The following is a 15,720-nucleotide window of genomic DNA, read 5'->3' as shown; positions in this document are numbered from 1 at the left end:
ACATATTTAAGAGTGGAATTGTTTGATTAATGTCTCTCTCTTTCTCTACACTGAAGATCCCTTGAAGGCCTGAAATGGTCTGGTGCATGGTAGGTGGTCAGGAAATACTGACGGAACAAAGGTGTGGAGTTGCCCTGTCTTCTGGAGGGCGGTCAGAGCCTGACACAAAGACAGCTCCCTGCTCAGGAAGGGCACAGAGCAGCTAAGAGGTCTGAGATGAGGCCCCTCTTGTGCAGGCAGGGCCCCCCCCCCCCCAGGCAGAGTGGCCTTTTCTCTTCCCTCCCCAGTCACACCCAGTGGTAAACAAAGGGACACTGACCCTACTGCTTTCTGTCAACTAAGGGATGACATGGCCAGAGGTGCAGCACGGGACGTAAGACATCACCTTTTATTTCCACCCATGACTTTGCTGAACTCAACTGGAAAGGAACCACGTTTAATACAGTTAACAGATGCATTTTTTCTTCTGTGTTGATCATCATCCCACAGGTTGCTGTTGCCATGCCCAAACTGTCTTGGCTAAATTAATTAGGAACTTCAGATGATTTGCCCAGCCTGGCCTCTCTCAGTTCAGAAGGAAAATTCCATGGGATGTACAGGTTTGTTGCTATAAGGAAGAAAGTCCAAAAGCAGAACTGTTACTTTTTTCCTCATGTAAGAAATAAGAATTTTTGAACGGGGTAAAAAGAGAACACAATGACCACTAACGTCTTGCTCTGACTCAGATAGTTCTGTTTCTATATAAACATGCAAAGAAACAAACAAAGAGAAAAGAGGCCCCATAAGTCCACATCCATCAATTCATCACAGCAGGAAACAAGAGAAGAAGCCAGGAGTCTTGAAATCCCTCCCAGAGTTGGCACCGGTTGCATGAAAACTTGAACACTGTTTCTCGCATGATTTAATTATTCCCACCAGAAAAAAACAAACTCTCCAGAAAAGAGCAAGGATATCTTTTGTTCCTTATTTGTAAATATGGCTCAAATTCCTTCACAGTGTGAAGGCTGAATGGTTTGCTCTGACAAGTATTTGATTCAACTAACAAAAGTGAATATTCTGTACCTTTCACTTGGGTGACCTTGTAAGAGCTAGTGCTGACCCAAGTGAGAGGTTGGTGCCAAGGATAAAAATTATTTATTTGATCTTCAAGCCAACACAGGTGAACATGTGACCACCCAAACAATTCATTTTGAATTAAATACAAATTTTTCCCACAAGAGACATCAAAGGTCATACATCCATGAGCAGTTTAGAGGGGTTCAAGGTTTTATTGGGATATATCATCTATTGGGCTCTGCCTCATGGGTTTGTATTTTCTGAAATAATGCAATATGAAGCATCGGTAGGGCTTTGGGGCAGAGAAACCAGGTTTGTATCTAGTTCTGACGTTTGTAAACGGGGTGGCTTCTGGAAAGAGATTAACTGGGTCTCAGTTTCCTCATTTGCCATGTCAGAAGAACACAGCCCAATCCCCCTTCAAAAGTGAGAAGAACAACAAAAGAGGGAATGCATGTGAAATGTGTGAGGGCACAATGCAGGTGTTCAATGGGTGAATTCCTCAGCCTTTCTATGAGAGCACCGATTCACCGGATCATTCAACAAATTTGTTTCCAGCATGGCCTAAATTGTCAGAATTGTGCTAAGTACTGGGAATATAGTATTTAAAACAGACAAGGTCTGTTACATTGACAGAGCCACTAGAGACAGATAGCTAATAAACATTTAAGTACTATGTTCAGATTCTGATAAATATTATGTCTTGAAAACATAAGACAGGGTAATATGATAAAGACTAACTGGGAGAAGATACAGAGAATATCACAGGGTATTTAAGGAAGGCTCCTCTGAAAAACTGACATTTAATCTGAGACTCGAGTGACAACGGTAGGACCAGTCATCCAGCCTTAGGCAGGAAAACTTGGTATTTGGGAGGGACAGAGGCAAGGCCAATGGAGCTTTCAGCAAAACAGGGTAGGAGATAATCTTATTCACAGTAGGGTCCAGATCATGGACACTGTAGTCCATGGGAAGGCATCTGGAACTTATTCTCATTGTAATGGGAAGCCATTAGAGGATTTTAAGTGCCAGAGTTGCTTAATTCGATTTATTTGAGGGCAGACATAAATACAATTATGATTTATTTGTGAAATGTAAAAATTCTTCCCTGACTATAGTGGAGGACAGCTACTAGAGGATCATGTAAAATAAAGTTCTGATAGATCATGTGATCCAGAAATGGGTTTCAACTTGACAGGATTAACAAAAAAAGGGGTGGTGTCATTCAAGGTTGTGACGTGAAGCCATGTTTAAGTGAGAGTCATTAGCCTGCTTCAGATTCTGTGTCTCCCTCTCTCTCTGCCCCTCCCCTACTCGAGTTCTCTCTTTCTCTCTCTCTCTCTCTCAAAAATAAATACACATTAGAAAAAAAAAAAAAAACTAAGTGACAGTCATTAGACTGTAGCCTGTGGTCCTGCAGAAGAAACTATTTCTTTTCAAAGTAGAAGAAAAGAGGTAAGAAATAGAATTATTCCTCCTGGAGCAGTCCCTTCCTCCAGGATTTTAGTGTTCAGATGCTGATATTAAATGGCCTTATGCACAGAAAGGGCCTAGCATGGTGCAAGGTCAGGCACACAGAAGACAATAAACTCTGGTTCCTTCTCTTCTTTCCTCCTTGCCCCTTTGCCTTGAAATGAACCACAGTCTACTGCTGTGGAATGCCTAATGGATGAGTGAAGAGTTGCCAAAGAGAGAGTACAGCAAACAACCTCCCCTAATCGAAAATGCATTCGATGACTGAACTTTGAGGGCTGCTGTATTTCGTGCTCCTTTCTAGGGTTGTAATATGCGATGAAAGGTCCCCTGAGCTGGAGGTTTACAGATTTCATCTTCTAAGCAAAAGAACCATCTAAAGAAAAACAGCTCCAGATCCAAAGATGTCATGACAGGTGAGGATTCTGATGACACCACAGCTGTTGTTTTGTAGGCACGGAAGCGAGGAGTGTGGTTATGAGACAACGCAGCAACCTGATTAGACAAGATGTGACTCATTGTTCTCTTTTTATAAGGGTCTGGATTCAGACAAAAGTAGAAATAAAGTCATAGTTTGGGGTCTCTTGTAACATCCCTGTTTGTTTAAGTCTCCAAGAATAAGCATGTTCCCACTGCAGGGAGAGCAGGTAATCAGGAGGGAAGGCGAGGAACGTACTGGAGTAAAGACAAACTGGTTTTTTTGTTGTTTTTTGTTTGTCTGTTTTAGAGAGAGAGGGCACAAGTGAGCGAGGGACAGACAGAAAGAGAGAGAAGTGGGGCTCACTAGGGGCTCAAGCTCATCCAAAGCAGGGCTGGAGCTCACCCGATGTGGGACTCGAACTCACAAACTGTGAACTCATGACCCGAGCCGAATTCAGATGCTTAATGACTGAACCACCCAGGCGTCCAAGACAAACTTTTCAAACAAGCTTGAGATCATATAAAAGTCTAATAACTGACCAAAACATCTAAAACTCAATTTCATTTACAACTGAGGTCAGAGTGGAACCCTCCCTGTACTACATATTTTTAGATCCCCTGCCCTGCATCTCAGCAGTCCCACCCCGCAGCCTAGCCGCCTGATCCAGCCCCACCTGCCTCAGTCAGCAGTGCAGAGGGACAGGGTGAAGACATGTGGGGCCAGCGGGCTAGGTGGCCCAGGCACAAAGATCCTAGATTACTCTACTCCAGTCTAGAAAAGGGTGTGAAGGCAGACCTTATCACACCCCCAGAGGACACACGGTCTCTGAAATTCTTCCAGAAGTAAATTTTAATACAAGTGAGGGTCTCCTCTCATTATGGATTAAGGATTCTATTTAAACGGGGCAAGGAGCTCTCCTTTGGGACTGGGAAAGTCTAGAAATGTTCATAGGGGAAAATGGTCCTGAGTCTCTTCGGTCTGGGGGTCTGTCCTGTCCACAGGCTGGTGGCCCACATCTTAAAACTTTCCAATCCCCACTTCAGCCAGGTCACGATCTCGCGGTCCGTGAGGTCCGTGAGTTCGAGCCCCGCGTCGGGCTCTGGGCTGATGGCTCAGAGCCTGGAGCCTGTTTCCGATTCTGTGTCTCCCTCTCTCTCTGCCCCTCCCCCATTCATGCTCTGTCTTTCTCTGTCCCAAAAATAAATAAATGTTGAAAAAAAAAAAAACTTTCCAATCCCCGTAAAAAGGCGAAATAAGAGAGATACACGGTACACATGAGAAACTTAGCCACAAAATGATCTCTGTTTTGGCAAGTAAAGTAGTGACATTCCGCAGCCACAGTCACAAAGGCTCGGGCACAAGGCTTTGTCCACATCAGAAAGCAGGAGAAAACCAGGACGGTGACCTGAGGGGTGAGCCTGGCATTCCACAGAGAGAACGGCATTGAAGACAAAGTGAGGCACTTGACACTTTGCTGGGGTGGCTCCTGCCAGTCACAGGCGCTACAAGAAGGATTCTGGCCAGAATTTTGGATCATTTCTCCCAGCCTGACCAAGCAGGTCAATCATTGCCCAGGTCAGCGGGCAAGCCCCTCCCGTGGGGTGGTTTCCCTGCTCCCACCCTCCCAGAGTGCTGCACGGCCACACACACACACACACACACCACCCTGCAGTTCTCCTGGACAGGTGCAAAGGGCAACAGCAATGTGACAGGTTCGTGGAAAGAAGCCTCTAGGACTGGATTATACAAATGGAGTTTTACATAAGTGGAGTTATTCCATGGCAAATCGATATGGTAAACTAGGAAACAATTTAGTGTTTTCTAGGAGAAAATAATGTACTGAATAATTTAAATGAATATATTACACAGTTAAATTATAGGGAAGAGCATGGTATTCTCTGTCCCTTTCATTCAACCCGCAGTACAGTTCAAAAATCTAGCTCTATACATTCAACCCAATACAAGACTTTGGCCAATAGGAGCTTCTCGGAACAGTCTTGATGCAGTAATCTTAACAATCCTAAGATTCCATTTGAGTGTTTCTATTAAGTGATTAAATGTTATGGTAGACAATTTAAACACATTTTTCTTTTTTTGCTTGCTGGCCTTACCAGAATTTTCAACATGCTAATGTGCTTTGTGAATTTTCAAAGAGGGGGTAAAGTTTTTAACAGTAGTTAAAAACTCTTTTGATCACAGAAATGCAGGTCAGGGTATTTTGCTGGACCAGAGAACTGTAAAATACAACTTTAGGAAACACTGCTCTAAGAAATTCTGTACTTCTCGGGGCGCCTGGGTGGCTCAGTCGGTTGAGCGGCCGACTTCGGCTCAGGTCATGATCTCGCGGTCCGTGAGTTCGAGCCCCGCATCGGGCTCTGTGCTGACAGCTCAGAGCCTGGAGCCTGTTTCAGATTCTGTGTCTCCCTCTCTCTTTCTGACCCTCCCCCGTTCATGCTCTGTCTCTCCCTGTCTCAAAAATAAATAAAACGTTAAAAAAAAAAAAAGAAATTCTGTACTTCTCTAAAACATATGGAGACCTCTGTACCCCTTGAGAAACTAAGAATATAAACCTTGTGAAGTACTGGCTTGAGAAATTGAAAAACTTATACCAGGTTACCCACCTATCAGAGTAAATACATTAAGGAGTTAATTGACCGACTGACTGACAATACCTACAAGTTATTCATATTGATCAATAAAGATGGGCTAAAATCAGGTACGTGGCCAAACAAAACAAGGTCTTCAGCTGCAGTAGAAATCCACTGCTTTCCCGAAAGCAAACATGCTTTAAGTCAGAGACCCATGAGAGTGAGTGCATATGCTCAGCAGTAAAGCAGAGTCTGCCAAAAATAATTTATACTAGGTGCTTTACTATGGAAATAAAGCATAAAACTCTTCCCCTGGCCAAGAGTTCCATTAGAAAATGATAAATTCAGCCTCGGCACAGATACAAATGCCCGCCCTTTATGCTCCCGGCCAACTTTCCTGCTCTGAGTATCTTTGGTGCTGTGCCCACTGCAGACCAAGGAGGTAGGAAGGAAGGGCCTGTCACACAGACACACAGGGCCAACAAGGCTTCTGCAGCTGGTCCAGAGCACAGGACCCAGTGAGCCTCTGGCTCGCTGCATGAATGACGTGTTCAAATCAGGGGGCAGAGTGAACCCCTCATCACACAGCACTGATTACCCAGACTGGCTGTAATCTGTGCTCTGTGCACCCTTGAGCTGGTCTCTGCCGCTCCCCTTCCTCTGCCACTGGGTAATCCGGTGCCAGAGGGTAAGTGCTAGAAATCAGAGCTGTGCAGAGCCAAGTCATGCCTATTGCTTTACTGGTTTACTGCTCCAGGAAAAGGACTGATGGGAGAGGTGGAGGGTGTAGAAGACATGAGCAGAGGAATGATCTGTTGCTTTCCAGCCTTGTGCGTCCTCCCAAGGGCCCAGATAATTAAGACATTAAGCGTACCCTGTGAACTGTTTTACAGATGACACAACAAAACTGGGGTAGGTAGAGGTCTTTTGAAGCAGAAAACCAATGCTCTCAACATCCTCTCACAGCATATCATATTTTTGTATAAATAAAAACGACGTGACAGATGGTGACTACACTTACGCTGGTGAGCACTGAGTTATCTATAGGATTGTCAAATCACTACGTGTACACTTATTGTGTACATTTATGTGTTAATTACGTTTCAATTAAAAAAGCTTAAGAAACCAACGCATAGATATAAATACATATATATTTATACATGTACGTATGTATATGTATGTATAAGTAGTCTGGAAGAATATAAATCAAAGTGTCAACAGAGATACACATGTCAATTATACTCAGTAAAGCTGCTTAATGTTAATAGTGGTTATCTCTTACTTATGAAAGATTATAAGCAATTATAATTTTTTTTCTGCTGGTCTGTATTTTCTAAATCTTAACTCTATATGCATTATTTTAGCACCAAAAAAATATCTAAAAGTTATTTTCAAAAATCTCTCACAATTCATTCAACTTTTCTGATGTTTGTGTCTTGCTTTGTGCATTATAAAGTGTTTCCACATATTTAATCCACAAAACAGCAGAAGGAAATATGATTATTGTTTCAGAGAGGAGGAAACAGGCTCTGAGATAGTTCCAGAACTCGCGCAAAGTCAAAGAGCTAGAAATTAGCAGAACCAAAATGGGAATCCAGATCTCCTCTTCCAAATTCTATCACCTCTGCCTTCTTTTTCTCACTATTTGCCATCTCATATGGTCTAAGCATGTTCCACTGGCTGTATAAACCTCCAGGAATACACTTTGTATATAATCGAAGCAGTAGAGTTATATAAGACTTCAGCAAAAAGCAACTATTTTATGTTCAAACTCAGTATTGGTTAAGGGGAGAGATGTGAAAAACCAAGGAAGGGTTGGAGACCAATGATGTACCACCATCAGAGCAATAGGAAACCTTTCCCTCCTAGTTACTACATGACATACTCTTAGCTTCATTTCAACCCTCTCCAGAAAGGGAAAAGGAAACTGGTCCAAAATGAGACCAAAACACTCAGGGAGATCAAGAGAGCAAGAAAACGAGGCTAAAGGTACTTAGACATTGCTGGATTGTTGGTACCTTCATTCCCGCCGCTGCCGCAGGGCCGCTGGGGTCCACGGCCTGAATGTGGCATGGCTTACTTCCTCGCACCACAAAGCCCCAACCAACGGCGTCACCAACAATCTGGAGAGGAAAACCACAATTAGCAATCTAGAAGACGGTCCCTGGCAATTTGCCTGTCCTTCCAAGAAAAGAAAAGCAGCCCAGGGTTAAGTATATGCGCTGGCATATCTCTTCTCCTCAACCCCATCTGTAGCTTGTCAGGAGAACAGAACACTTTGTTTCTATCACAAACACAGGCATATCTATGCAGAAAAGGTGGTCAGGGGACACCTGTTAGGCAGAAAGAAGCTTCCTCTGCGAGGGCACTACTCAGTAAATAACTGGCAGATTGCCTCCTTCTTAGGCTGCTATGCAATTTAATATCAGGCTCAAATGGAAAATTTAGAAGACTATGAAAATACGGTTGAAATCTCTCTCCAGACCCAATTTCTGTTCCAAGTTTATTCTTTTCCCCAGGGTCCAAAAGATACTTTCTTGATGTTCTTGCTACATCCTTCGAGTCCAAAGAAACAATTTATATTACTTAACAGTGGGAAATAGGAAAAGTTTGGGCTTTCTTGAAACACAACCTCTACCAAGAAAAGAAAGTGAGTAAAGTACATAAAGTCCACAATTTACAAGTAGGTACTAGTCCAAAAGCTGTTTGAAACTGGAGGGTGCCTTTCCCTAGAGAATCATTAGAATTGGCAGTTACATTCCCTGTGCAGCTCTCAGACGTGTCTTTAATATACACCCCAACTGAAATACAGATGACACACATTCACAATCACTAGCAATGCTGGCATTTAAATTTAAGACCCCCCCCCCAAAATACTTAAAACTATAATCAACTGTTTCTCAATTGCTGGAGACTGAGGGCAAGGCAGGGAAGAAATTGCAATTTTTTAAAGATGTTTATTTATTTTGAGAGAGAGACAGACATGGGGAGAGCACGAGTGGGGGAGGGACAGAGAGAGAAGGAGACAGAGAATCCCAAGCAGGCTCCCGATGAGGGGCTCGATCTCACGAACTGTGAGATCATGACCTGAGCCGAAATCAAGAGCTGGCTGTTTAACCGACTGAGCCACCCAGGCACCCCAGCAAATGCAATTTTTGTAAACAATCTCAAAAAAGATGTTTAGGCCCTTCACCGGCGTGAGGGTTTACTGCTATTCGTTCATTATACCTAATTTCACTTCCAAAGGTATCGTTTATCGTTTCTCCTGATACAGACATATTTCTGGTGCTCTCTTCATACTCGCTGGCTATGACTGGGCCCATCCTATCTAAACTCCTCAGTGTCCACGATGAATGTTTGCAGCCCGAATGGGTGTGGGAAGGTTTTTTGTTTTTTTGTTTTTTTGGGTTTTTTTTTTTGGTCCCTGGGGAAATAAAACAAAAGTTAGAAAGCTGGAGGAAAAGGAGAAGTGTTTTAAAGAGGATGTTGATGTGGTTTTGGGGAGAGACTGAGAGAAAGAGGCTGAGGAAGGAGAGAGGGCAAGATGCTGTCAAGCAGAGCCCTCCGATTCCATTTGAAGGAAGCCACTGGGGCAGGTAGTTGTAGAAAGAAGGCTGGAGAACCTCCGAGAAGCAGCAGGCGGCCAAGAGGAGCTCACAGGTACACAGTGCTCCAAAATCCTGTGCTTGTTTATAGAACTCAAGACATGCTTAGCATCGTCAGAAGCAACATTCCTTATGGCAGAACAAACTGTCTCTTGGTTTTCTTTGTTCCCCTAAAGACTCCTCTAATATCTTAAATGATTGTTAGGATTAACTGCAACACAGAAGGGATTATTGGCATGATTTGCACCACCATTCGCCTTAAAGTCTGTAATTATATTAGACTAAGTAATGGAAATTTTTTCTTTAGGCCTCAGCAAAAGGAGTTTAAAATGCTGTATGAATCATAACTCATGTCAGGTCCTAATGCATTTTAGTGCCTAAGGGTCAAGAAAATCCATTGTTATAATTATGCCCCAAAACAAAAGGAAAATTAGAAGGTTTTCAATTCTGTCCCTCAGCTACACATTCAGACACTGACATGCTGACATGGCACGAGCAGGAGAAAAAACCCAGATGATGAGCTTACCGTGAATGTCTTCCTTGCATATGGAGCCCCGGGAGTCAGGAGTTCCTCTGAAGTTACGGGTCTCTTCAACACTGTAAGACAGACACAAGGTCAAGGTGCAAACCCTTCTGGTCCCTTGATCATTCATTCAGCAGATATTTACTGATTGCCTCATCTATGACCATCACTGAGCACATGTGGCAAAGATCCCTGCCTCACAGTTTATACTCTGGCTGAATACAGACAAAATATTAGCAAACGTGAAAAACCCTAAGCCTAACTTACAGAACCACAGAAAGAAGAAACAGCACAGGGTGAAGGGAAGCCAGATGCCAACGGTGGGGATAAGGAGTGGGATGCTATTTTTCTATAAAGAGAAAGTTTTCAGGGCCCTGAGTGGTTCAGTTGGTTGAGCGACCGACTTCGACTCAGGTCATGATCTCATGGCTCATGAGTTCGAACCCCGCATAGTTCTCTCAGAACAGAGCCCACTTTGGATCCTCTGTCCCCTTCCTCTGCCCCTCCCCCTTGCAAATGCTCTTTCTCTCTCAAAAATAAATAAATTTAAAAAAAGAAAAGGTTTTCTAGTTCTCACATTTCTTTCTTTGGAATCCTGATACGTATTCAACAGGTCAAAGTTAAGAGAAAAACCTGCCTCTAGCAGTCTCATAGCCACGTTTCAAGAGCTAACCCCACACAACATACTGCACACAACCACTCACCCAAGCTTCACTTATTTTCTGATCAATATCCAGGCTGCGTGTACACATTCACTGCCTTTTTCCCTCAGTAGTAATATTAGAGAAATGTTCCACATATGCAGCATGTGCTAGGTACTATGCCAGAGACTTCAAATATATTATGTCATTTAATCATCACGAGTACTGTTTAGTTAGGCTCTTTATTGTCCCTATTTTATTAGGCTCTTCGTTGTCCCTATTTTATTCGTGGGAAAACATGAGTTTAGAAAAGTTAAATAGCTTCGGGATGCCTGGGTGGCTCAGTGGGTTAAGCATCTGACTCTTGATTTTGCCTCAGGTCACGACTGCACAGTTAATGAGATCTGGCCCTGCACTGGGCTCCATGCTGACAGCACAGAGCCTGCTTGGGATCCTGTCTCTGTCTCTGTCTCTCTCTGCCCTTCCCCTCCTGTGCGCTCTCTCTTTCTTTCAAAAATAAACTTTAAAAAATGTTTAAAAGAAAGAAAAGTTAAATAGCTTGGTTCAAGGTCTCAACCTAATTAGCAGAATCAGGATTCCAACTCAGGCATTAGAGGCCAGCACCCATCAGCCACAGTACAATATGGTTCCTCCCATGCTCTGCCCTCTCTGTAAGCAGAAGAAAGGACTCAAAATCTCTGGAAGGAAGTAATGTGTTGTCCTCCTCAGACATCTGTTCTTATCAGCTGACTGCTGTTGACCACCAAGGCAACAAAGACAGCAGCCAATTCTGGACTTGCTGGCTGCCTAAAAACCTGCCAATATGGTGGTCCCTCCTTACCTATGGGGATACGTTCCAAGATCCCCAGTGGGTGCCTGAAACCATGGACAGTACTGAACCCTACATATACTACTTTTTTTCCTATACATACATACATACCTATGATAAAGCTTAATTTATAAATTAGTCGCAGTAAGAGATCAGTACCAATAACTAGCAATAAAATAGAACAATTATAATAATACACGGTCATAAAAGTCATGTGAAATAGTCTGTCTCTCAAAATATCGTATTGTCCTGTACTCACCCTTCCTGTGATGATGTGAGATCATAAAATGCCTATGTGATGAGACAAAGTAAGGTAAGTGACAGAGCCTGAGGCCACTATTGACCTTCTGACACTACATTAGAAGGAGGATCATCCGCTTCTGGGTTGCAGTTGACTTGGGTGACTGACCCCACGGAAAGGGAAAAGAGGGACCATGTAATGAACTTCTCCATCCATCCTGTGCTCACTAAGTACTGGAGAGGGGACTGCTTCGGTGGTCTAGAAAAGCCAGTGAATGGGGAGCCGGGGACCATCCTAATCCAGTTATTCAGAGATCATGAACTTGGGTATCACAAAGAAACTGGAGGGGCCGTGGCCAGGCCCCTAACTCAGCAAAGTGTGAGCCTCCAATTCCCTTTGCCGGCAGCACTCAGAGGTCAGATGTCAGTCCCAGAACACGTGTGCAGCAGAAAAAGAAAAGGCAGCATGGGGTGAGACCCAGATGAGCCACCAGTTAGTCTGGCCCTAACGAACACCCTCTCAGTTAAAGGCAATGACATGCTTCTTGTTGAGATGACAGGTGGCCAGATGCTTACTTTTGCTTTCAGGCAGCTCATAAAAGAGAAAATGAATTTATGTTCCCCCCCAAAAAGAGGGAGTAGGTCAAAACCAAGAAAAGAACCTCTTAGATGAACAGGATGTAAGAGAAGAGGTCCCTGGTTGAGGACTGAGACCTTTCAATTCCCTGTCACACAATTCTCTCCCTACCCAAGATAATCCTGTCTGGGTCAATGAATTCGGGTATAGAAATCACACGTACTGTAATATCTGACAGTAGTGACCACCTACCTTAATACACATTCTCTTTCTTGTTACTGAGATATAACTGACATATAAAATTATATTAGTTTCAGGTTCTAACATAATTATTCAATATATGTGTATGTTCTGTGCAGTGATCACCACAGTAAGTCTAGTTAACACCCCTCACCTCACATAGCTACAGCATTCTTTTCTTGTGATGAGAACTTTTAAGATTTATTTTCTTAGCAACTTTCAAATACCCAATACAGTACGATTATCTATAGTGACCATGCTGTATATTACACCCCCAGGACTTATTTATTTTATTTTATTTTTAAAGCTTTATTTATTTATTTTGAGAGAGAGAGAGAGAGAGCAAGAGCAGAAGAGGGGCAGACAGAGGGAATCCCAAACAGGCTCTGCATGGTCAGCGCAGAGCCTGATGCGGGTCTCGAACTCACAAACCGCCAGATCATGATGTGAGTCAAGACCAAGAGTCTGAGGCTTAACCGACTGAGCCACCCAGGAGCCCCAGGACTTGTTTATTTTATAACTGGAAGTTTGTACCACTTGACCGCCCTCACCCATTCCTCTGGCAACAATCAATCTGTTCTCTATGTAAGTTTGTTTTTCTTCTTTTTAGATTCCACATATTAGTGAGACCACATATTTGTCTGTTTCACTTATTTCACATAGCATAATGCCCTCAAATTCCATCCATGGTGTTGCGAACAGCAGGATTTCCTTCTTCTTATGGCTGAGTAATATTCCATTGTGTATAAATACACCTCATTTTCTTTATGCATTCATCGATCAATGGACCCTTAGTTTGTTTCCATGTCTTGGTTATTGTAAATAATGCTGCAAGGAACATGGAGTGCAGATAACATTTTGAGTAACTTCCTTTCCTTTGGATAAGTACCCAGAAATGGAATTGCTAGATCATATGGTAGTTCTATTTTTAATTTTTTGAGGAGCCCCATAGTGTTTCCCATGGTGGCTGCATCAGTTTGCATTCCCAGCAACAGTGCAAGAGAGTCCCTCTTCCTCCACACCCTTGCCAGCACTTTTTATTTTTTGCCTTTTTGATAATAGCCATTCTAACAGGTGTGAGATGATATTTTATCATGGTTTTAAATCACACTATATTGTAATATTTGATCACTATACTAATAAAATTAAATTATAAATAAAAGTATTTATTTTAATACACTTTCTCCTTCTTCTGTTGAAAAAAGATAGAAACCCTGAAGCCCAGGGAATTATGTTTTAGCTTTCTCTTTCTGAATCCTTGGGAAGTTATTTACTCATCACAAGGACACCAATTATGGTAATATCTCTAGTACTTTTTTTTTTTTTTGGTCTGGTTTAGGGCTTTTATACATAGTTCTAAAAAACACATCCAGATATAAATATAATGATTAATTCTAAATGCCTTACTGTGAAGGTCTGTTTATCTGCTTGAGAAAAATAATGACACATAAGCTCACTGTACCTTGGGAACCCTCTTAAGAGTGAGGGAGAAGCTTGTCAGAATATAGGTAAGAGGTAGGACTTACAAACCACAATTAAAACAATAGAGACAACCACAGCCGAGTCCCAAAAAAGGCAACCTGACCTTTCTTTGCTGCCTGCTTATCAGTAAACGTTTCCTTTTGTGACAAGGCATAAGGAGAAAGAGGAAACAATACAAACCCACCTCAGGGAATGCAGATGTGTAGTTCATTTAAGCAATTAACACTCTGTTCTCATTCTACTATTGTATGCAGTGGAAAGCATGCAAAATGGCTTTAACATAGCTGACCCCTTCCGGAAACTGAATTCTTTTGCTTCTAACTTTAGATACACCTATCAGATTTTGATCAGGGCTTCAAAAAGCCTAGTTCTAAGAATATAGCCCTCCTTTCTCATTCTGCCTTATCACCAGTGTTTCATTAATTGAAAACCTGGTAGCATATGGGTGCTCAATGATTTCCAGCCAGAGTCAGTGTGGAAGCAAGTTTCTTCACTCATTTGCTGCAGGTTACAACTCAATTCTTTAGCTAATCCTCCAGAAGGCAGCAAAACAAAATGTTAGATTAAGTAAAATACCACTTGCCTAACAGAGTTTTCTCTTAAAACCCTTTGAACAACATCTATTGGTCCTTATTCTAACACATGCTCCCCGGCCCCAAAGAGAGCATATGTTCACTGAGGGAACCGGTCATGACCTTCCATCTTTGTACCCCCAAATCTGGCGATGAGGGAACAAGAGCAAAAGGAATGAATTCCCTTCCCTGAAGGTGATATACTGAACTGAGGGTGAACAGGGCACTGAACAAATGGAGTCGGGGGTGTTTTCAAGGCAGTGATTATTACCATCAGAGACCACGCAATCTAATCCTAGGAAAGAGGTGGGTAACGGACTTTGAGAAGGTGGTAGTATCTGTGAGTTACAGGTTCCTGTGGGCTGAAGAACTGATTGGGTCAAGGAGGAATTGTGTCTAAGCACAAGCTCATCGACAATCTTTGTACCTAGATTTTTTTTTTTCTGGAATGTAAAGGCCATGAAGTTTGATCAGTAGATTTTGAAACTGCAAGGCACCAAGAGTCATTTCTGGGGATAGTTGGGTTTTGCACAGATCTGTGCTTCTTCCTTGGGGGTGCTAAGGACCCAAAGACCTCTGCATCTGTTCAAACTCTCTTCAGGACCTAGGGGCATCTCCCAGCTGATACCTTCAACTGTCTTTGGAACGACCTCTGAAGACAGCTGCCTTGCCCACGGTCAGGCCCTCCTCCCAGGGCAGCCAACATCAAATGACTGGTTAACATGAGGGTTTAACAGAGTTGAGTCCCAATTTGGGACAATTGTGAAGGGCCATCCCACCTCCAGAGCTCCCCCTGGGGTCAGTGCAGCCTTCCCTGACGCTACACTGCAGCCCGATTCTCCCTCTGCCCAAATCTGCGTGCTTCCCTTCCTCTCGACAGGCCTTGGCTCCACGAGCATGCTGGCACAAGATTCCCACGCACTAGCCTCCCCCGTCTGAGAATCTGCTTCCCGGGGAACGCAGCCCGCACATGTCCCAAGTGCCCCACAGCCCCAGCCAGAAACGGGGCTGCCTTTCGGCCACTCACCGGACTTGGGGTTGCAGAGCACAGGGGGGCTGCTGCTGAGGGTGGGGCTGCTGCTAAAGTAGCCACTGCTGCCACAGCTGCTCATGCTGCTTCTCCGCACCGCAGACACGATCTTGATCTCCTTGCTGGGGCTGACTGTGCGGGCCAGAAACACACAGTCAGGAGGGCGGCGGCCATGAGACACACGGGCTTTCAGCCATGAGACACAGCAGGCGTGAGACACGTGCCAGAAAAAGGCACCCTGGCCTCGGAGTCAGAGGAGCAAGAATCCGACTTGCAGCCTTCCACTCGCTAATAGCATCACCTGGGGCCACTCGCCTCAGTTCTCTGAGCCTCAATTTCCCCAGCTGTGAAGTGGGTATAATGCGACAGGATCGGTACAAGGAGTGGGTTATATAATGTACGTGAAAGTACGCAGCCATATAAAACGTTATTTCAAGAACGAC

The 15,720-nt window shown here is 43.5% G+C and overlaps 1 protein-coding gene across 1 annotated transcript in view; it reads right to left on the bottom strand.

The window, feature by feature from the left end:
- The window catches only part of DEPTOR (DEP domain containing MTOR interacting protein), a 138,354-nt gene that overhangs the window by 26,966 nt on the left and 95,668 nt on the right, over positions 1-15,720 (bottom strand). The window contains exons 6-8 of the mRNA XM_004000086.6: positions 15,275-15,409; positions 9,670-9,740; positions 7,557-7,661 (exon numbers count right to left, since the gene is read on the bottom strand). Coding sequence (XP_004000135.1) covers positions 7,557-7,661; positions 9,670-9,740; positions 15,275-15,409 — 311 coding nt within the window. The remainder of the gene's footprint in view (positions 1-7,556; positions 7,662-9,669; positions 9,741-15,274; positions 15,410-15,720) is intronic.

The sequence above is a fragment of the Felis catus genome, chromosome F2, assembly GCF_018350175.1.
Source record: "Felis catus isolate Fca126 chromosome F2, F.catus_Fca126_mat1.0, whole genome shotgun sequence".
Lineage (NCBI taxonomy): Eukaryota > Metazoa > Chordata > Mammalia > Carnivora > Felidae > Felis > Felis catus.
Note: the sequence above shows the minus strand (reverse complement) of the source record. Positions and strands in the feature narration are given on the sequence as shown.